The sequence below is a fragment of the Vigna unguiculata genome, chromosome 6, assembly GCF_004118075.2.
Source record: "Vigna unguiculata cultivar IT97K-499-35 chromosome 6, ASM411807v1, whole genome shotgun sequence".
Lineage (NCBI taxonomy): Eukaryota > Viridiplantae > Streptophyta > Magnoliopsida > Fabales > Fabaceae > Vigna > Vigna unguiculata.
The window spans coordinates 26308148-26331928 of NC_040284.1; the positions used below are offsets into that span (position 1 = coordinate 26308148).

Consider the following 23781-nt stretch of genomic DNA (forward strand, 5'->3'; position numbering starts at 1 on the left):
AATTAAGCAAAGTGATATAGTAGACTGTTATTTACTATGTCTGGTTAAAGTATGAAATGATAAGTAGTTAAAATAAAAATAATATTGTAATTTTTCACACAAATTATATTTATTTACTAATATATTATAAAAATAAAATAGTAAAACATATAAACTTTTTTTCAAGCACTATTATCATCATGGTAGAAATAGACAATAAAATGTTTGAGCCTAAGATGTTTATTTAATTCATTAGTTTTCTTTATGTGGAAGCGCACTAAAATGTTCGACCTAATGCTAGCCTAGGGAGGAAGAAAACCATTGTTGAACCAAGGTATTTGGAGGTCTCGAGCGAAGTAGTACTGGACAAAACAATCAAAAGAGGGCTGACGTTGAACGAATTTAGTGGAAGTCGAAGACGTTAACAAGCGTGGATGAGACCGAGGTTCTCTTACTTGTTAGGGTTAGAAAGAATTAGAGACGATTCTTCTTCTTTGATTCGTTCCTTCTTCTATTCGTAGTCTCTGTAGTGGGCAAATTTGATACCCAATGTGCACAAAGTAGTCATTCATAAAGATAGATTTTACGGTAAGACGCTCTGAGGTAGTTTATACCTTTCTTTTCTCGAATCTACGGCTAATTGATTTTGCACATTTCTCAATCAATCTCTATTCTGCAAATTTTCGTTCTTTTATGAATCTTGTATTTTTTTTACTTCGTTTATGAAGTTCCTTTGCTGTTCTTGTGACTTTCTTATTCTTGATTTCTTCTTTTTTTTACAATTTACATTCTCGACGATCTTTATGAATTTCTGAAATTGGTTTTGATTAACTTTGATACAGTTAGTCTTCTACCAACAAGGCAAAACAAAAACAATATAGAACGGGGGAAGAATGAGAGATTGGGTAGCATTGAGTTCAACATTGTAAGAAATGAGAGTTCAAGGAAGGGAGTGCAAAATAACCTCTACCTAAGGGTTGCGTTACCGTGTAAAGAAGCGGACCATTGTACACATCAAAGAGTGCAAAGTCACCTTGAGTGTTTTATAGTAACCTTTGTTATACAATACAATTCAATTCAGCTTTTTCTTTTCATTCTTATTTAATTCTTGGGAATCTTTCTGCTTTCTTTCTTATTTTGTCGTCTAAATCTGTTTTAAATTTTCAATTACTCTTGTTTACAATTCTACATACTTTAATTCCCTACATTGTTTTCGTTTCCCTTGAATTTCTATAGCATGTGTATCGTGCCTTTTAGGTTCTGTTCATGGTACGTGTTCTTTTCATTTAGATTCTGAAGTCCTAATTTAATTGGAGTGTTGAATGTTAAAAGCTGCACTGTTTGGTTTTTGTTGAGACCTATAAGACCCCAAAGTGAGCTTGGATGTTGCAAGATGTCTTCTTCAGACAGTTTTTGACTCAATATGCCAATAAAAACAAGCTTTTTTTTTTTTTTTTGAATTCTGGATTATGAGTTGTTTAGTTGCATTGTACCTTTAATTCCACATACATTCCATTTTGCTATGTTTTCTTTAATGTTTGTGAGTTTGTCACTGAATTTTAGTTTGGATCAGTTTTCTGTGTAGCATTTGTTAGCATTCCATGTTTGCCAATTCTGAATTTTCCTTTGGTTGTTTCAATTCATTGTTACGTTAATTCCTACCACAGATATGTTAAATATTGATTCAGAATTCTTCATATAGAATCTGCTTTATTACATTCTTCTTACATGTAAGGAGTTTAATTTTCGGAGAAGTGGTTCTTAAAAGTTAATAGGTCTGAAGAATTTTTACGATAATTTTTTTTTTCTATAATTTAGTGCGATTACTCAGTTTTGTGAGTATATAGTTCTCGACCACTTTTGTAGGTGTTTATTATGTTAGCCACGCACTTTTGTCCATTTTTTTTTTTCATGACATTCTCTGTGTCGCCCTTTTTAATCAATAAATTATATTCTGTTTTCTATCTGAATTTTATTCAATCAAACAATTACCATTATCATTATTAAAAAACAATTGACATTTTCTCTTATCTTCTTCTTCTATTGTTTTTTTTTTTATTATTTCATGTTACCAAAATGGACAAAAGTGTTGATAAGGAGGTTTTCCTTTTAAATTATTATTTGTAAAAAAAAAATAACTTCATAGTTAATTTCAATTTTGAATTCTATATTTTTTAAAATTTTGGTTTTTTATTTATATAATTTATATCTTTTGGCCTTAACTCAGTAATTTCTTTTTGTGTAAACTTTTATTCCTTTACCTTTGTTTTTGTTTAGATTATATAAAAGATCATTAATCTTGATAGTTGTCTTAAAAAGATTGTGTGCGATGATGATATATTCCCATGATCAAGAATCAAAAAGTTAAAAGTAAAATTATAAAAGGTAAATTATAACAAAAAATTGTAAAAGTATAATACATAAAGAAAAAAGATAAAACAATTATAAGAATTATTACATTTCCAGTAGTCACTATAACTAAGTATTTTATTTCGAAATAATAGTATATGAAAATTGAATTATGCATTAATACTCTAAGTTTAAATTAGTACCTAATGATAATATACCATATAAATTAATTTTAATTACATATGAAATAATTAAGAAATAATAATTGTAATGACTTCTTTTATTAGAGATCATTTATCATCATTTTTAATTACATCTTTCATTAGGGATTAATTAGGAACTACCAATTTAATTCTTTGAACAAAATTACAAACAATCAATTTTATCATTCAATACATAAAAAAGCATAACCTTTCATCTCAAAGATAAAACTAATTGTGGTGGTACCGTAAGAATAAATAAATTAGACAATATAAGAATATGTAGAAAATGTCCATATATATATATATATATATATATATATATATATATATATATATATATATATATATATATATATATATATATATATATATATATATATATATATATATATATATATATATATATATATATATATATATATATATATATATATATAGAAATTAGCTTCCGAGCCAATATGTAGAAATTAAGTGATATTTATGAAGATCAGAAAAAAAAAAGTTCATTTAATGATCAGAAAGTTTATTGAAGCAATTGGTTTACATTTTGGTCCAATTGGGAGAAAAAGAAAATTGAAAGTGACATTCTATACTTTAAATATGTTAAGTCTGGAAGCCAACGTAATTATAATTAAAATTTACTAAAAACTATACAATTATAATTGATTTGGTATCATAATTTTTGTTATTTTTAGAAGCATTAAGAAAATTATATAAAATGTTAACGTTACGCGTTTGATGAAATTGGCAATTTCTTATGCAGAATTAATGTGTTACGCATGCTACACGGATTCGTAAAGGAAGATGAACCTCTCACTTTCCCTTTCTTTAAGCTTTTATTTCTTCTTTTTCTCACCTCACTATCAAAATGGAAAAACTGCTTTTCATATATAAATATTTACCTTGTCAACATTCCACTATAATAATACTTTCCATTAACAACTAACCAAACAAATATTCCCCCACTCCAATTCAAGAAATGCATTCTAACCAAAAACATTCTTATGCCTCCAAAATTGGAATATTGCACATTTTTATAAAACACTTTTTTTTTCCAACCTAATTAACTTCTCATCTACCTTCCAAATAATCTAGACAATAAATATAAACAAATATATATCACTATAAGGTTCTTTTTTTAGTTCTCCATACATTTAGAAATTACGCTCATCGGAAAGTTTATACATAATTACAAAGATTCTTCAACTTGAAAACTATTATTATTAAATTTGACGATGATAATTGCTATTTTATTTTTTTTAATTTTTATCTTTTATTTTATTATTATTATTTTTCTAGATACTTTAAGCTTTATTTAATAAAATCAAAAAAATAAGTATTTGTTTTACATATTTAATATTTTACCAAATAGTTATAATATAAAAGAAATTAAAAAAAAATATTAACAAAATCAGATATGATAAAATTGGTTATTCCAATATAAAATCAAATACAAAACTACAGTCTAGTTCAATTCGAGTCACTCACATAGCAAAAATCTATAAATAAAGAGTTTGACAAAGCTCAAAGACAACAACCCTTCTTAGAAATAAGAGAGGAAAAATTAATTCTTTTGGGAAGAATAATACTTGGCGTAGAAACGCATTCTGAAGGTTTGAGACATTCATCTTCTGAAAGTTGGGGGCATTCATCCTATGTTCTATTTCTGGTTTAACTGCATATTCTGAATTGATTGCAGATGTGGGAATACCTATTGATTGAGCGATAGTTTAAGAAATTTGATTATGCTAGAACAACTAATAGATTTCACATGCTAGATATAGAAGTGAAATATTTAGTCATTCATAATATCAAAATCTTCATCATCAATGCAAACTTATAATAAAAATTATTAGGCATAAGATTTTTATTATTAGTTTAAATTTGTCAATAAGACATTACAACTTGTTAAAATAGGTCTGAATCGTAGAAAAGGAATTAGAAGTACATTATTTGGTGTTTTTGCTCTGAATTGAATCATAACCCATTCTCACTAAAGTCTTTATCATATATTGTTGCACATCATATGTGTGATAAAAATATAAAAGAAGTTTTATTGTTGTTTGTGTGAAATTTTGTCTAATTTGTGAATTGCAAAAATTGTCAAATGTTGTAGAATTCTCTTAGGAAATTATACTTGAACTTTTCACTTTATTACTTGTGTGATTTGGTACACTTGTCCAACGCTTGTTTAACGCATTCATAAACATTCATAAACAAAGTCCAGCTAATCTAGAAGATAAATTGTTCCACTGTTATAATAGTTTCACATTATTTATGAGTAGAGATCAATGATAAGGATAATCTTCTATTTTCAATTATCCTTCTTCCTTCAACCCTTCTGTATGTCTTTTAAGAACAAAACGGTGACAAAATTCTAAATTTCAAAAGTGGATCATATGTTCATCTTAATGATATTATGTTGTGGATCTACTGTCTATGTCTATGTATGTCTCCAATGCAAAAGCCATAAAATGAATAGAGAGTATTATGAAATATGTAGAATCTAATTAAAAAATTATGTAGAATTTTCTTTAGTTGTTGCATGATCATAAAATGCTGCAAGAATGCAGACAAAGTTATCTATAGTTATTAAAAAATATTTTGAAAGTAGTGGGGCCATCGAAGACTGTTGCTTTGCTTATACCATTCTTTTTAGGAACTATGAAGCATAGGGATGTCCTTTCAGATTATCTTAAATGTGGAAGTGGTCGATGTTCTTGCAATCAAAGATATATCAGAAAGCTCATGTTCCACACTTTCATAATTAAGAATAGAACATTAACTGCAAGATAATGCCTACACTCTTCATCTGTATTGTGACGTTTTTCTTAGCTCAATTATACGTAAACTATAGTATAACACATTGTTGGTCTTATAAATATAACATGCGATGACCTCCTTAAGCACAAAATATAGAAACACAAACCTCAGAAACACAAAACCATGCTGTCACCAAGCTCACACTTGGCAATTTTAATCCTCCTATTATCAGTTTCCTTAGCAGCGTCAGCTCCATACGATGAAAACTTTGTCCAATGTCTCAGCTTCTATTCAGACAAAGCAGCTCCATTTTATGCCTTAATTTACACTCCAAAAAATGTTTCATTTTCCAACATCCTCGAATCCTCTGCACAGAACCTAAGGTATTTGGTGCCTTCAGCGCCAAAACCAGAGTTTATATTCACACCCTTGTCTGATTCACATGTCCAAGTGGCGGTGACTTGCTCAAAGAAACTTGGTATTCATCTGAGAATTCGTAGCGGTGGCCATGACTATGAAGGACTCTCGTATGTTTCTGAAGTCGAGGCCCCTTTCATGATTCTTGATCTGTCCAAGCTTCGCGCCATTGATGTTGATATAAAAGACAACAGCGCTTGGATTCAAGCTGGTGCCACTATTGGAGAAGTATATTACAGAATATATGAGAAAAGTTCAGTTCATGGTTTCCCTGCAGGCCTTTGCACAAGCCTTGGTGTTGGAGGGCACATCACAGGAGGTGCATATGGATCCATGATGAGAAAGTATGGTCTTGGAGCTGATAATGTTATTGATGCAAAACTGGTTGATGCAAATGGCCAAATCCTTGATAGGGAAGCCATGGGGGAGGACCTATTTTGGGCAATTAGAGGAGGTGGAGGAGCAAGCTTTGGTATCCTTCTCTGGTGGAAGATAAAGCTGGTTCCTGTGCCAGAAACTGTGACAGTTTTTACAGTTACAAGGAGCCTAGAGCAAGATGCAACAAAGATTCTCCATAGATGGCAGGAAGTGGCACCCGCTATTGATGAGGATCTCTTCATCAGAGTCATCATTCAACCAGCCACTGTTGGGAACAAAACTGGGAGAACCATCACAACATCTTACAATGCTCAATTTCTTGGTGGGGCTGAGAGACTCCTCCAAGTGATGAAGGAAAGCTTTCCTGAATTGGGTTTGACAAGAAAAGATTTACTTGAAACTAGTTGGATCAAGTCTGTGCTGTATATTGCTGGTTATCCAAATGGCACTCCTCCTGAAGTTCTGCTTCAAGGAAAGTCAACATTCAAGAACTACTTCAAAGCCAAGTCAGATTTTGTGAGAGAAGCAATACCAGAAACTGGGCTTGAGGGACTCTGGCAAAGATTGCTAGAAGAGGATAGTCCCTTGATGATTTGGAACCCATATGGTGGAATGATGAGCAAATTTTCAGAGTCTGATATTCCCTTTCCTCACAGGAATGGAACACTTTACAAAATCCAGTATTTGTCTCTTTGGCAAGATGGAGATAAGAATGCCACAAAGCATATAGACTGGATTAGGAAGCTTTACAACTACATGACTCCTTATGTTTCTAAGTTCCCAAGGGAGGCATATGTGAACTACAGAGATCTTGATTTGGGAATGAACAAAAAGAACAGCACAAGTTACATACAGGCAACTTCTTGGGGCAATATGTATTTCAAGGATAATTTCAACAGGTTGGTGAAAGTAAAGACCAAAGTGGATCCTGATAATGTGTTCAGGCATGAGCAGAGTATCCCACCACTTCCAGTTTCAGGTATGAAGCTACAAGACATGAAAAGCAAAACTTTGGAATGAGGCACTGTCTTGTAAATTTGTTGTGGGTTTGATTAGCAAATTTAGATGAATAAAGGATATGTTTGGATTTTGTTGTGTTTTTGGCCATTTTAATGTTATAAAACACTGTTGAAGTGCTTAATCATTGTTATCCATGTGGTTGTGCCTGTGACAATATTGCAAGTAACAAGTGTTGTATCACTGCTGGCGAGAATCCTGTAGCTTGTAAGAATCCATCCACTCTTTTGAACATGGCACCCAAGTGACAAATGGAATGCACATTTTTAAGCGCAAAAACAACCGAGAAAAGTAATGTGACTTTGTGTTATCAAAATAAGTTTTATTCAATATTAAGAAAGATTGTTAAAATATAATCCATTGATCATCTATTTTTAAGTGTAAAGTCATGTGGCTTCTCTCGTTTTAAAGTTACTGAATCCCTTTCCAAGAACAATCTCACCAAGCTAGTGCTATTTTACTTCCAAAATACACGAAGAATCTTTTACCAAATATTTAGGGAAAAAATAAAAGAAAAATAAAATAATGTATTTTTAAGATAAAATTAACTATACATAAAGTCATTTTTAAAAACTGTCATTTTTTTAAATCATATTTCTACTTACATACAAATTAGTTTTAGTCTTTTTTTCTTATTTTTATCTTTCAAAAAAAAATTTGAACATGTTTTAATATTTATAATATAATACATTTTTACTTGAATATACTGGGATTGAATAAATTGAAGTGTACTTGTCATCTTTATTTTGAGATGATAAGTGGGATTTCTTAATAAAATAACTACAATGTTATTTTATAAATTGAGATAAAAAAAAAAAAACTTCTAACTCAAGATTTTTTTATTTTATATTTTGAAATGCACGATTCAACATACTCAAAATATAAAATTGCACGTTTCAGAATGTAAATTTTTCATTCTAAATCATGCATTTCGAAATAGTAAATAAAAAATAGATTCTAGACTGCTATATTTGAAATGTATTTTTAAGAAGAAGGTGAAGATTGAAGGTAATGGAGTGTTAGTCAACAAAGAAGGTGACGAGTGAGGAAGAGAGGGGTACCGGTAGAAGAAAAAAAAAGGTGATGAATAGGGGAGAAGGGTGCACTGGTAGAGGACGAAGGAGTGAGAGAAGTGCAGTGATAAAAGAGAAAGAAGATAAAAGTACCGTAAGATATATGTGCTGTAAAAGTAAAAGGTGATGAATAGGGGAGAAGGGTGCACTGGTAGAGGATGAAGGAGTGAGAGAAGTGCGGTGATAAAAGAGAAAGAAGATTAAAGTACCGTAAGATAAAAGTACCGAAACTACAACAACAGAAAGGAACATGCACAAAGTGAGCTTTCCATCATAAATCAATCTGATACAACAAATCAATTTATACAAAATGTTTACTTCTAGAACTTTGGCACCACAAAAATTGACAAACGATGGCACGCTAACACCCAATAAACATCAATTTTGGGGGTCAAATAAATTAAGATAAATAAAAGCAAGACTTCATGAATTTGCTATTATTTTCACCAACGAATTATGCTATCCTTGACAATAATTTACATACTTTTGGCATCTATTTTCGACGGAGGAAGTGTTCCAAAAACTTTATCCCATAGCGATGAAGTGATACCAAAGCCTTTATCCTGGATCCGAAAGTGATGATTCAAGTGGTATTTCTGCGAAAACAACGAAAAAAAAGATTATTTTGTTTGGCAACAAATATCAAAGCAATGCAATCGTGACCCACAGTTGAAGGATTTTAACCTTGAGATTTCGGGGCACTTCGGTCTGCGGCTGACCATGGTGCAAGTAATAATGGGTGCAATCATACATTACATAACCCAATAAACCGCCACCAAATAAAGCAGGAGCTGTTGAAGGGGTTGCCATGAGCTTCACTAAGTTCCAAAACTGGACACAGCATACAAAGACAAACATCACTTCAGGAAACCTCCAACCTATGTTTATCAATATTGATACATCTGTGTTGCAGACTAATCGGACAATTTTATTAATCGTCAAAAGTCTTTTCTGACCATTTTCAAAAGGTAGCTACAGATTGTAGTATACATATGTCGTGATTTCAGAGAGCCAATCAATAAGCAATAATTTCTTTTTAACATTTTCTTAAATTACTATCACAAAATAAGGGTATAAACATCACTGAACGATTAAAACATCTATTCAAACATAATGAAAATCCAATCAACATCTCTTGTATTTCCCTTTCGTACCTGAAACTGTTTCACTTAATCCAATGTTTGTCCTATTGGTTCCGTCAAAACTATTACATTTGATATGTTATACCGCGTAACAATAGAGATATACCGTCGCCTAAAACTAATTCATCAATAGTATTTGACCAGTTGATAAAAGAAAAAATCGACGTGACACACTTAACTATTTAAAAGAGAGATCTAGATAGCATAGGAAACAAGAAAAACAAAATTAGAAATTTACTCTCTCGGTCTGTCCAATAATAGGAAGCAAGCATGTGAAAAGTAAAACCGGTGAAAATTTAAATCCCACAATTCCCTCCCAACCAAATAAGTATGGGAAAATGTTTTAAATAGTAAGTCAGAGAAGAGATACCGGCATCAATAATATAGCAGTTGCAGCAGGGGGGAAAACGAGTCTCAAGCCATCCATTGGGTGCTTATGGTGGCAGCCATGGAGTAGATAATGCAAGGTATTTCCCCTAAAGCAGCATTCAATACCCACAAAATAAAAAGCAAATAAACATTTAGTGTTATTCTAACAAAAAAAATAAAAATGAATGTAGTTAAACACAATTACAAGCAAAAATAAGAATATTATTTCACACTATGGAAAGGAAAGGGAAAGAAAAAGATCTAACCAGTAGGTCTTTGTTTTGATGTGAAAAAGAAATCGGTGCAATGAGTATTCAAGTAATGTCCAAATAAAAATGCCAACAACCACCAGTAGAGCCAAATGAGGACAACTGAGGCCCATAAGTACAGAGCTATACACAAAGTAGCATACAACTGGAAGCCAAATGACTGGTATTGCCCACCAGACTGTGCGCGTCAGGAACTGTTTCATGTAATAAGTCAAGATCACATCAAATTCTCAATATATTTCCAGAACATAAATTTTAAATTCTTATCCGTAGAAGAATTGAACATGACATTATAATCATAATTATATAATTAGTAGATCGTCTAATAAAAATATAATATGATTTATTCTCATATTATATCTTATTATTAGAGAATATTAAATCATTTTATGTATTATTTTGATTCCGTTTTTTCAATATAAATTAAGCATTCATGTTGTCTCACAGGCACACAGTTTTAGGTCAATGTCCCTTCCTTTCCTATAATTTAACAAAGAATCAAGAACTGGGTTGGGTTCAAAATCGCGTTGATTCGGTAGAGCCATTGTCTCATGAGGATATTTTGTATTTTGCAAACCATTCTCTAAGGCTTCACGTGCAGTGTTCTAGCGATGCCTTCAGCGAGTTTTCCAACAAGTTTTAGGCGGCAACCATTTGCTCCAATCGACACAGGGTTGGGATCGCGTAGTGCCAATTTATCCAATGGTCAAAACACCAACGCAAAACCACCCATCCACGACCATCTTCTCTACTGTTGCAACTGACGCCTGACGGAACGTGCGTCAACACCTAATGGCCTTATGCCCAGGATGCCCCTGCATGTACACCATCAAAGTTTGTTTGGTGGTTGGATCAACTTTTCTCTCTCCTAGGATTATTTTATTAATTTTTTCCCATACTTCAACGAAAAAAAAATGTCTTCCGGCGCCCCCATCAATATCCAGAACAAACTCTCCTATTTTTTCTAACCTTAATATTAGTATTGATAAGATGAACACGTATAACTATTGAATATGGTTAAGTGGGTTTTGGATTACGAATCTCATCCCACTACAATGTTAAATCCGTTCCTACACAACATGGAAAATGTATAAAGATTAATGCTCAGTTATGTAATGTTATTAAATCCAGTATTCGCACCTCACTCAAATCTATTCTTCGTCCCCATGAGTCTTGTACAGCAGTTCGGAGTGAGGTTCGTGCACTTTATGCCAATGACATCCAGTATCTGTATGGCATGGCTCGTATCAAAACCTCAACACTTCTAACTCCACATCGATTTGAGGGCCCTATGTGTGCTTATCTTGGGCGGCTTCACATTCCTTACATGATTTTTAATGAACTTCTTGTGTACCATCTGTAAATGCAAAGAAGGAACTCAAGAACAATCATACGTTTTTATGACCTTGAACTTGTTCGGTTTTCCACAAGTATGTTGCGATCAAATTTTAGGATCACCAATAAACCCTACTATGAATTCCACATCATCTGTGTTCATTCGTATACTTTGGCAAATAAACACGGAGACACATGTACTTCATCCGCAGGAGAAAATATTGCCTTTGTATCATAAAAGCGTGTATTCTAGGCAATTTCACATAATTCTAAATATCGTCCAAAATGTGAACACTGGCACTGCATTGTGCATATAATTGAAGTGTTTGGAAGTTGTATGAGAAATCCTATCATTCACCCAATATTGCCCATACATCTACTCTTGAGTCACTCGTTGCTTCGACACTGTTAGCTAATTTACCTCATATATCTCAGATCGAAAAAACTTGCAGAAAATGGTGTTGGGTTTAAAGCATGTGATTAGTTTAAGGTGTGAATCATGTCAGTTAGAAAAACATATTCATCACTTTTTTCCTAATAGCCTTAGTAATCAAGTTTTATCTCTCTTTTTTAGTTCACCCTAATATTTGGGGTTGTTCCCGTACTCTTACTTCTTCTGTTTTAAATATTTTATTACTTTTATTGATAATTAATATACATGTTCTAGAATTTAGTTAACGAAGAATCTATCAGAAGAATGTCTATAATTCAAAAGAATTTACTGAAATCAAAACACAATTTTGTATATCTTTCATAGTGACAATGTCCAAGATTATCTATCTCAACAATTTCGGCCGTTCATGCCATCTAACGGTATCATTTATTAAACTTTGTGTCCTCATACTCTTCAACAAAATGGAGTAGTTGAACACAAAAACAGACATCTGATTGAAATTACATGAACACTTCTTCATAGTCATCTTCCTCACTGTTTATGGTGGGATGTTGTCATTACTATGTACTATCTCATTAACTGAATGTCATCATCTTTCCTTAATGATCAAGTATCTCACTCTATCCTTTTCCTCATTCCCGTCTATATTGTCTTCCTCCACTTGTTTTGGTACCACATGTTTTGTACATAACCTCACACCTAGTCAAGACAAACTTCCTAATTGGTTGTTCAAATTTGCCTTCATGGGACATCATCGTTCTCAAAAGAAGGTATTGATGTTTCTCTCAAAAAGGTATTGATGTTTCTCTCCTTATCTTGACCGATATTTTGTGTCTATCGGCTTCTCTTTCTTTGAGTCTGTTATGTAATACACATATAATGATGACATGTACTTACTTTCTCACACTACCAATCTTCCTTCATCACTACCACATGACTTTGTCACAACTCGAGATGCTCTTTTGACCGCTCTTCATGTGTATGGGACCGACCTATCTTCGATGGATAATGATATAGAGGTCATGTTTGATCCTATCTCAACACTATCTAACATATTGGATCTAGTCTCCTCTAAAAATGAAGGCAACTGCTATTTGAAAAAGTAAATAATCTACTTGTACCGTAATCCTTCTCTCCAGTATACTAAGCTTAGTTATCATCAACTTTCCACCATACATCATACTTGTTTGTCCTTGTTATCTTTTGTTCCTATTCATAAGTCTCCAAGTGTAGTTTAAACCCACCTAGAGTGGTGACAAGCTATGATCGATGAAATATGTGGCCTTCAAAGTAGTGGTCTGAGAGTTAATTCGTCTTCCAATTGGCGCTCAATTGTAAGGTATTAGTAGTTATAGACTCTTAAAACAACAACTTACGGTAAAATGATTTGCTATAAAGCTCGATGCACACAAATCTATGACAAAGATTATAATGACACTATTGCATAACTTGGGCATGATACTAAATTGATCATATTACTAAACAATAACGGTTTCAGCATTATGTCTCTCGTTTCTATATTTTAACAATCAATGTCGAAAAACTATGAAAGCAGAAATTGTCTATGTTAGTAAATGTAGAGCATTGAGCATTAACAAAAGTAAAACATAACTCAAGTGATGGGAATGCTGAGGTGAACGAATGAGCTGAAAAGTAGACATAAAACAAATGAAAAATAAGATTATGAGTGAATAGTCACGGAGAAACTCAGATTAGCAACTACTCACCACAAGATGACTTAAACTCGCCTGATAAGGTTTATGTAGAAAATCAATCGAAGATTCGTGACACAAAGAAGATCAAGTGGAAGATGATCAAATTAAAAAGGCAGAGTAGCTATGAGAAACCATTGAAAAGAACTTTGCTCTAAATTGTTTTACCACAACCTTGGTTTTAGATAAAGTCAATGGCATCAATTAGTCCAGGCTTGGATGTTGTAGTTTTGTCTGTAGTTAAAAGGCATACCTCCAGAATTTCATTTTCAAAGTACCGAGGGCCTTCCTTGCTAACAATTGGCTGGTGAACCCACTCTTCATAAGCTTCCCCAAGATGTCCCACCTTTAAAAACATTGAGAATTCAGTAATATTCAACAGGAGATCACTTGGTTACAAACTACCCACATAAACAGAAATTGGGCCTATATGAAAGTTGAAAACCAGTCGAAGATGGAGTATCGAGAACACGTTTTAAAAGACTATAAGGGTTTTGCCTTTACCTGGAAAACAAGGGCCTTGTTCAAATCAACTTCAAAGTTCTGCACAACCATCCTGGGACTGAGTTCAAAGACCGAAACAAAAATGTTAAGACCCAAATAGGAGTAGGTTCAATGATGAAAAACAACAACGTCGTGTATAAAAGCATATCATGCACCGCTCACTACAGGCCACATGGGGTCGGGGAAACTTCATAAGTATTGGTTTATTTTACCTTCCTGACGGCATTGATTTTAACCTTTATTGTAGGGAACAAGTTAGGAAGGCGAGTTGCCAAAAAGAACAAGGAAACAATTCGTTTTTAATAACCTTATTTGATCACAATGTTGTAGATTTATATTGCAAAAAGGTTCTAGTCATCATTGCTTAAGGCCAAAGTTTGCGTGGTCTTTTCTCTAAGGACTATTTCACGGTGCAAACTTGCAATACAATGATAAGCCGCACCTTCTTTTTATAAAATGAGAAGGAAACGTACACCCCTATAGCTACCAGAAACGACCAGCGTCGTTTTCATCCAACTAGAATCATGCAAAACAACGGAGCATCAACGTCAAAGAAAAAGTAAGCAATAATTTCACATGCACAAATACCGCCAAGATTTATATTCTACAAAGTAAAAGTAAAACTAATAAAAACAAGAAGTAAACAAAATAAAAAAAGTAATAAACATTTTCTATTCCTCAACAATCATCGTTTCCCGCAATATACTCGAATTAGCTGTAGAACATAAGCAAATTTCCAAAACTGCCACGTCTGTACACTAAAAAGCGGAACTGAACTCTAATCAACAGACCATAACAATGCCAACAAATTCACATGTATCTACTAATGTACGGATCCAATTGAGTAGCAAATTCAAGCAAAAAAAACCTAAAAAATCATCATAAACAAAAGCCTTGGAATTCATATCTATCAAATAACACATGATAACTCTATAAACACGCATTTACTTCGCAATGCAGAAACGAAATCGTTAAATCAACTCCAGATCCAGAAACCGCACGTGTATCAAGAAAACAAACCTGGTAGCAGAAGGCAATGCGGTGAGATCGGAATGGAACCTAACCGGAGAGGGACGCCGTATGCAAGCAGCACCAGCACCGCACCACACCCTACCCTTCTCCACGTCGAGCAACGGAAAGGGATAGTGAAGGAGGAGAAGGCGCGTTGTTGTACTACTGAGTTGTAAAGCGTGGGAGAGGGAATCTTAACCGTTCGTTTTCACGGCATCAACGAATATCTCTTCTAGCGTTGGATTCTAGCACGTGACAGCCTGGCACTGTGGCAGAATCACCTGTGGCGAGGCTCACTTGAGGGTTACACAGTTGTACTGTGTTTGGATAACGTGGCGATATGCTATTGGAGTCAACGAGTGGAGTTTGGGACTAAAGGTGTTCTTTGGATTTGAATATCCGCAGTTGTTCACTGAACTTCATGTGATGCAATTATAGATCTAACGGTGGATAAATTTTAACAGTCAAGTTTCATTTTTTTATTTTAATATAAAATAAAAGTTTAACATTTGTGCAGTTTAAACGTAGGTGTAAAATATCTTAGTCTGTTTCAGAGACCTTATTGGTCTTTTTGGTGGGACCAGACGAATCTCAACTCAACATGTAAATGTAAATGTGATCTGAGATATTTTGAAGTTGCTTGCAATACTAGTTCGGAATAAACACCTTTCCTAAATATTAAATATAATAGTTTTTAAAAAATCAAAATCTTATTATACGTTCAACACGTTACATGTTTAAAGTGGTATAATAAAGAATAAATAAGAGTCAACAAAATAAAATAAGATGAATTTGCACTTAGTTTATTGTTTCATCCTAAAACCCCTCTCCAGGAGTAATATTAAACCAAGATAAATTTATCTTTCATCATGAAAGCAATGAAACAAAAATCGAATTAGATCGTATCAAAGAAAATATTATTGAACTAATCAGTTTAAGATAAAGTATCAACAAGTACAAACAACACCGAATGAATGCAAATTATAACAACTTATTCTATAAGATTTAGTAATTTATGATCACTCAGTTCTAACAGAGAAGTTGTCTTAAATAAAATACCATGTTTCACGACCAATTGTTAACGAAAATTAAATATTATTTAAGAGAAAAGCTATTTTCAACTTATTTATGTAAAGATGAATAATGCTACTATATATTTCCAAGTAGTGCAGAAAGAAATACATGACTGCTTATAAATACATAATATTTTGATTATTTCTCATGGGTCTTTCTTTCTGTACCTCCAAAGATTTTTTTTACACCTCCAAAAATTTTTAAGATCTCAAAAATACCCATTGACTATTTGAACAAAGTCACAAAAATATTTCTAGAAATCAACATTCAATAATAGATATTTCTCGACATCCGATTAAAATTTAGAATTCTGGATGTCAAAAGAAAAAAAAAATTATATATATATATATATATATATATATATATATATATATATATATATATATATATATATATATATGGGTTAAATATGTTTTTGTCCCTCAAGTTTCAGCGAAATTTGGAATTAGTCCCTCATCAAAACTTTTGATCAATTTAGTCCTTCATCTTTCAAAATGCGTGAATTTAGTAATTTTAACCAAATTTTGTTAAGTTTATGTGACGTTTCGAGCGCATTTCATGATAGTATTTAAGTTAACATTTGAAGCAAAAATGTGTCAAACAGTATATATAATTTAAATACTATCATGAAATGCGTTTGAAATATCAGATAAACTTAACAAAATTTGGTTAAAAGGACTAAATTCACGCATTTTGGAAGATGAAGGACTAAATTGGTCAAAAGTTTTGATGAGGGACTAAACCCAAATTTCGCTCAAACTTGAGGGACCAAAAACATATTTAACCCTATATATATATATATATATATATATATATATATAATTTGTATTTATATAATTAATGAGTATAATATTTTATATTTTATTTGAATTTTTTAATTTTACTTAGAATTTGAATATTTAATTTTAATTATATTTTCTTAATTTTTTAAATAATACATTTTTTATATTTTTAAATTCAAATTTATTTTAATATAATTTGTTAAATAGTTGACATTCGAAAGTAAATTTGAGGAATCTGAATATATTTTCTCAAATGGTCAAAATGATAGTTTTGGATTTTAAATTTTTTTGGAAATGCAAAAAAAAATTTGAAGGTGTAGGAAGAATTATATGTTCTGATTTAGTTCAGACCAAATGGGCTAGAGTTTCGTTAGCTGGGTTCTAAGCCCACGCCAATAGCTTTCGGCGTAACTGATCAAGGCTCATTCTTTCTATACCCTAATTTATTCTTTCTCAACCTCTAAAACATTGATTTTCTCTCCATTAGTATACTTACTTGTGAGCTTTTTAATTTGATAAAAACTTATGTTGAAATTAAAGGTTTTCTAGGTGTTGAAACACATTAACTTTGCTAAATTGTTTGAAGTGGTGTTTGTATATATTTATATTTATATACTGTAGATCGGTTTCATTTGCGGTACTTCCAACAATTTAACTATGTTTTGCTTTAATGTAATTAAAGTAAAATGTCTAAAACAACATTAGCAACCTAACATGTTTATATAATATTTATTTAAAGATTAAATATATTTTTAATTTTTAATATTTGATGTGAAACTGAAATTCATTTATATCTAAAAAATTTTATTTTTTTGTTATAAAATTTTTAAAATAAATGAATATAAATCTTTTAACTTAATTACATTAAATTTTATTAACTTATCAAACGTTAAAAAATTAATGTAATTAAATTAAAATAATTATATCCATTCATTTTAAATTTTAATAATAAAAATGTATTAAAATTTTGATTAAAATAAATTTTAATTTAGCGTTAAATTTAACCACTAAAAACGTACTTTAACTCTTTATTTAATTGAATTCTCCTCATGTTATATTGGTGTACATGGTACATTATTTACCGTAGCATGGAGATCGGATATGGTCTAAGTACACTTCATATGCGAACTATTGTTTTTTTGGTACTGGGTTTAAGTCATGGGTTCATTTATCATTGGAATCTATATGTTGTGGCTGCTTTGAAAGAATTTTTGTACTAAGAAAGATTTAATGATATGGTTGGTTTTATTTTTGCCACTACATTTTGTCCTCATTATTTAATTTATTTTTGTTGTGCTCCAGATTACAGATTTAGAAATGTTTTGAAATTTAAAATTTAAAATAAAAAAAAGTTATATTTCAAATTATATAATCCAAAATACAAAATAAAAAATATATTGGATTATTGGTGGTTGATTGAATGAATGAAGGGGCTGCAGAAGAAGATGGGGAAAATGGGATGGAGGTGCAGGAAGAAAATAGAGTGAAAGTGAGAAAGAAGATGGGGTGCCTGTGGAGATGGAAGAACGGGCCTAGTGGAAGAGGAAGATGGAAGAAAACATGGAGGTGGCAAGGAGGAATGGAGAAGATGAGAATAAATTTGTCTTTTTACTTTGTTTATGGAGGTGTAGAAATAAATAGGGAGGTGCACTAAGAATCACCCTCCATTTAATTCATCAAAAATAAAACCCATCCAATTTGGGTGAAGCTTAACTAATTCTAAAGGTTAAATTTGTTTAGCTTAAATACTTTTTTATTTCTATTTTTATCATTTTTAGCCAATTTGGTTCTCATTCTCCTTCATGTTCAATTATGTCATAATTTTTGTCATTTTTTTGTCAATTTAGTCCTTTTTCTAACGGCGTTTAAATAGTTAATATTAAGGATGTCAAAAAAATTCGTAGTCGCGAGTATCCGCGAATAAAACCCGCAACAGGCAATAGGTAGGAAATTAATATTGTAAATAGATACCGACAAGTAACATTTATAAGTATTTTTTATATCCGTATGTTAACGAGACGGGTCTGGCTGGTGGATACCCGTACCCGCTATACTTGATTTTAAATTAAAAAAAAAAACATGACTAAAACATTAACACATCAATCTTGAATGAGTTATTTTAGAAAAAACTTTTTTTTTTAAAATTGTCATTCAACATTATTTAAATAGGTTATTTGCACTTTGTTTAAAATTTATGAATGCTATGCATTATATTTTTATTTGAATTTATAATTAAAATATGTTGTTTAATATTAAAATTTTCTTTTGTAAATACTCATAGATATTAAAAAAAATATGTGGGTATCAACATGGATATGAGTAGGAGTACGATGTGTGAAAAGTACATGTCATGTGTTAATTTCCGGTATTTTATTTTATTTTTTAAAATATGTTATTATTTTTTAATTTAAAAAATAAATTGTTTATGTGTTAAGTTAGAATCATGTCAATTCATGATTATGTCAGTGTCTTCCGCTCAATTCATTTCTATTTATTGTTAAAATAGAAAAATTTTGCCAACTCTAAACCGATAATAAATTTAATTTTTATATAAATGTTATATTAATATTTTTATTAAATTTAATATTTTTATTAATTATTTTCGAAATTCAATTATAAATAAAATATCATTTTTAGATTTAATTATTAAATAAAATATAATTATTAGAATATTATTAGAATATAATTATTTAATGTTTTATTCTAGTAATTATATTCTAAATATTAACATTTATAAAACTGACATTTAAAAATATTATAACTATTATAAATTTTAAATATATTAAATTTATGTTTTAGTTAACGTTTAAAATTATTAAAAATATTAAATTTATGTTTTACTTGACATTTGAGAATATTAAAAATACTATAAATATTTTAGAAATATTAAATTTGTGTTGTTATAATACTTATATTTTATTTAATAATTGAATCTAAGAATTATATTGAAATTATAATTAAATTCAATAATTTATAATTGAATTTTGAAAAAATAATAAAAATATCAATTTTAATAAAAATATTAATATAATATTTTAAGCCAAAATTAAATTTGACTTAAATTCTGAATTGACAAAATTATTCTATTTTAGAATTGACATGTGACACTCATATTGACATGGGAGATACTAACTTGATATATGAAGAATTTTTTTGATTTTAAAAAGTTATAAATTTTAAAAAACTTTAAAAAAAAAATAAAAAGTTATCAAAAATTGACACGTGATATGTACTGTTCACAGACTTTAATGATTTAAATGTTATTAGCAAAAATAATCAAATTAAAAAAAATGATAAAAATTATAACCAAAATGAATATGAATCAAGATGACGATCAAATTAAAAACAATGACAAAAATAGGGACTAAAAAAATTTTAAGCTAATATATTTGTAGTTCTTGAACTTTGATACAAAATTGAAATACGTCTATATTTCAAACATATATTTTTGTCCTTTTAAGAATTGACCATAATTTTAATATTTTTGTTTAAAATTGTATAGCATTTAATGATAAAAAAAGTTATATATGCCCTTTTATATTTCTGTATTTTATTTGCTTTTGTTACTTTGGATAAAATTCAACTTTTACAAATAATAAAAAAATGATAAAAGGTTTAGTAAAAACCTATGATGGCCGATACTTCAATCTGAATCATGTATCCATGTCCGACACATATTCGCGTATGACACTTTAGGATATTTTATCGATATTATCAATGAAATATCTAATTCATGAAGTTGTAATAAACTACAAGAAATTTTTTGAATAATAATTAATTTTAGTGACAAAAAATAATTAGTCACAGTAGTGACCAATTTAGGTACAAATTTATAAACCAAACATTATTGGTAACTAAAATAGTTCAAAAAATTATAATTGGTCTCTAAATTAATAACTAAAATATTTTATATTATAAATTGATTTTTAAAGTGGTCGCTAACATTAACTATAAATGATTTAATTTGGATTCATACAATGATAATAATATATTTATTATGTTTTTAACAATTGTTGTACACTTTTCAATATACATATATCATCTATCTATCACACATCATATTCTATTATTTTTAAAATAAACGTATCGACGTATCGGATACATGTCGTATACGATACACGTATCGTATCTGTACATCACAGGTAAAAACGTTAATATCTAAAAACAAATCTATAATCAAAATTAAAAAAAAATTGTATTTTTCAAAAAATTAAATGTTATTTATATTTAAAAAGTTGATCACATGTGTGTTAACTTTTCAACTACTTTTGTTAATAAAACGTTATCTACATGTGAGAAAGTTATTATGAGAATAGGGATAGTAGAAGGCAGAAGATAAGTAGGGTAGTATTGGGTAAATGGTATGCTTAGAATTGGAAATGGCAAAGAGTTTGAGAAAAGTATGCAAATTGTCCCACCAACAATGCACTTCACTTATTGGAGGCCTTATGCCTTATCCTCTCCATTAAATATACCCAACTCAAGAGGTAATTCACTCATCTTCACGAGAATCACCTACTCCCAAACTTACCCTTTTATTCCACTCTTTCACACAAACTTCAATCTCCTCTTTATTTCGTTTCTAGATGCCATCAATCTTCCCCTTGAGTCTTGCTTCCTAAACCAACCACTTTTTTTTCTTTCCAACAAATAAAATAAAAAAAAAAACAAATCATTTTGAATCCTCTCTCCTCCTTCCCACTCAATGGTCATATAACTTTTTTAGTAATATTTATTATGAATTATTTTGGTGACAATTCAAAAGAATATGATTAAAGTAGGTGAAAAGTTTGAAAGTAGGAAGATTTGTTATATTGAAAATTTTCTGTATGTGTTTTATTGTAGAATGACGGTCCAAAGAAGTTGTCATTAAGTTAATAGTGTATTAAAAATATATATTTATTAAAGTTTTGGATTGAATGAGATATATTAATTTTGAGTTTGTTCATGACTGATCAATCTTAATATTACAATAGAAGTTTTTATTGTTTTAAATATATTATTTTCGTTTAATATACAAATCTAAAATATAATCATTGTAAATATTTATCTAAATATAATTAGTTTAGTTATAGAATTTCACGTTTTACACATTTATAAAGGACTTCTTGATTACCATTAACAATTATTTTTACCAATAGAAATAAGATTAATAATGTTTCCTACTATATTCTTTGAAAAATCCTTCTATAGTATCTTCATAAATCTTACTTAATTCTGAGGAATAGGTATGCGAATAATAATAATAATAATAATAATAATAATAATAATAATAATAATAATACACAATATAATTAGCACTTTATCACAGTAAAAAAATAAATTCTTATTTATACATAATATTATTAAAATTCTTAAGAATATTAAAAATTGATATAAGAATATTAAAAATTGATATAAGAACACGTGCAACAAAAGGGCCACAAATTAAATGTTAAGAAAGTTGAACCATATATTTGTATCTAATGGAAGCTGTGACAATCACTTTGTCTCCAAAAAGTGAATGTTATTGTCATCCACTACAATCCAACTTCCACCATTTAAAACAACGAAAATGATATTTGAACATAAAATTCGAACTTAATTTTGACATTGCTGATGTGACGCCCTTTTTTTATTTTATTTTTTACGTTTTTTAAATAAAACAGAAGTCATGGTCACGTGCGCGAGGTTATGTGCAGCAAATTCTTTTTGCCACAAACGTGGAGAGAGAAAGTGTCCGAAAATGCAAAATTGGTAGGGTGTTCGTGAGACAGGGAGGGAGGGAGTCGGAGGAAGTGGAGACACTTTCTGGAAGTCGGAGGAGAGGCGGAAACAGCATGAGAAAGTCGGCGGAAAGACGGCGACAGGGTGAGCAACTCGAAGAAAAGGCGGAGAAGGGTGCTCAAGTGTGTGGAAAGGTGAAGCCAGCGTGAAGAAGTCGGTGAAACCGCCGAGAGAGAGTGCGATAATCGGAGCAAGTCGATACAGAGAAGTTGTGGTGTTACAAAAGCGAGGCGAGAGGCGGTCACCGTGAGAGGACACACCTGTGACAGCGACGATAGTGGAGGGGATCGAATCCAGTGGAAGCGAGTCGACGACAATGACAACCAACCTACCGGAAGCCGTTCCGCAACACTGTTTTAGTGTAAGGTTCGTGTTTTTTTCTTCAGCAATCGAAAAGGTTTAATCTTTGGGAGAAAATGTTTCATTTATTTTGGATTTTGCTGCAACATTGTTTGACAGAGTCGTTGGTATATTGTGGTTTGCAACATTGTTTGACAGAGTCGTTGGTATATTGTGGTTTGCATTTTGGTGTGGTTTTGTAGTCTTGATTTTGTGGTGTGTGACAATGTTGTGCGTTTGGAAGGAAATTAAATGTTCTTTAAATTTTCAATTGTGTTACAAAGTGGGGAGTCAAAGTTTCCAAAATGGGAAGTGGTGTTATACATTCTGGTTCGTAGTACTAGATTTAAAAACCATATGAAATTTCTTAATTTGGTTAACCAATTAAATATTTTATTTTTAATTATGACCAATTAAAATTTAGAATAACAGTTTTAATATCATTTTAATTTTGGAAGGAAATTAAATGTTCTTTAAATTTTCAATTGCGTTACAAAGCGGGGAGTCAAAGTTTCCAAAATGGGGAGTGAGGTTATACATTCTGGTTCGAGTGCCAGATTTAAAAAACATCTGAAATTTCTTAATTTGGTTAACCAATTAAATAATTTATTTTTAATTATGACCAATTAAAATTTAGAATAACAGTTTTAATATCATTTTAATTTTGGAAGGAAATTAAATGTTCATTAAATTTTCAATTGCGTTACAAATTGGGGAGTAAAAGTTTTCAAAATGGGGAGTGGTGTTATACATTCTGTTTCGCAGTAGCAGATTTAAAAACCATCTGAAATTTCTTAATTTGGTTAACCAATTAAATATTTTATTTTTAATTATGACCAATTAAAATTTAGAATAACAGTTTTAATATCATTTTAATTTTGGAAGAATATTAAATGTTCTTTAAA

General features: G+C 30.5%; 2 protein-coding genes and 1 long non-coding RNA gene across 4 annotated transcripts; 1 reads left to right on the forward strand and 2 right to left on the reverse strand.

Annotated features, from left to right (window-relative positions):
* The first annotated feature begins 5420 nt into the window (after positions 1-5420).
* Positions 5421-7462, forward strand: LOC114189164 (berberine bridge enzyme-like 13). The gene has a single exon (XM_028077870.1). The coding sequence runs from the start codon at positions 5478-5480 to the stop codon at positions 7107-7109; it is 1632 nt and encodes a 543-aa protein (XP_027933671.1). The 5' UTR covers positions 5421-5477; the 3' UTR covers positions 7110-7462.
* Positions 7463-8424: 962 nt separating this feature from the next.
* LOC114187828 (dihydroceramide fatty acyl 2-hydroxylase FAH1-like) lies at positions 8425-15103 on the reverse strand. Of its 2 annotated transcripts, none has more exons than XM_028076206.1 (7): positions 14925-15103; positions 13905-13962; positions 13654-13746; positions 9957-10153; positions 9692-9797; positions 8864-9010; positions 8425-8775 (listed from the first exon to the last, which is right to left on the reverse strand). In XM_028076206.1, exons 2-7 carry the CDS (start codon positions 13953-13955, stop codon positions 8656-8658), a joined length of 714 nt encoding a protein of 237 aa, XP_027932007.1. In that variant the 5' UTR covers positions 13956-13962; positions 14925-15103; the 3' UTR covers positions 8425-8655. The 2 variants fall into 2 exon arrangements, with proteins under 2 accessions (XP_027932007.1, XP_027932006.1); XM_028076205.1 differs by lacking the exon at positions 14925-15103 and adding an exon at positions 14117-14184.
* LOC114187829 lies at positions 12124-13647 on the reverse strand. The gene is made up of 2 exons (XR_003605349.1): positions 13416-13647; positions 12124-13334 (listed from the first exon to the last, which is right to left on the reverse strand). It is a non-coding gene; the product is annotated as an uncharacterized LOC114187829 (long non-coding RNA).
* Positions 15104-23781: the final 8678 nt, after the last annotated feature.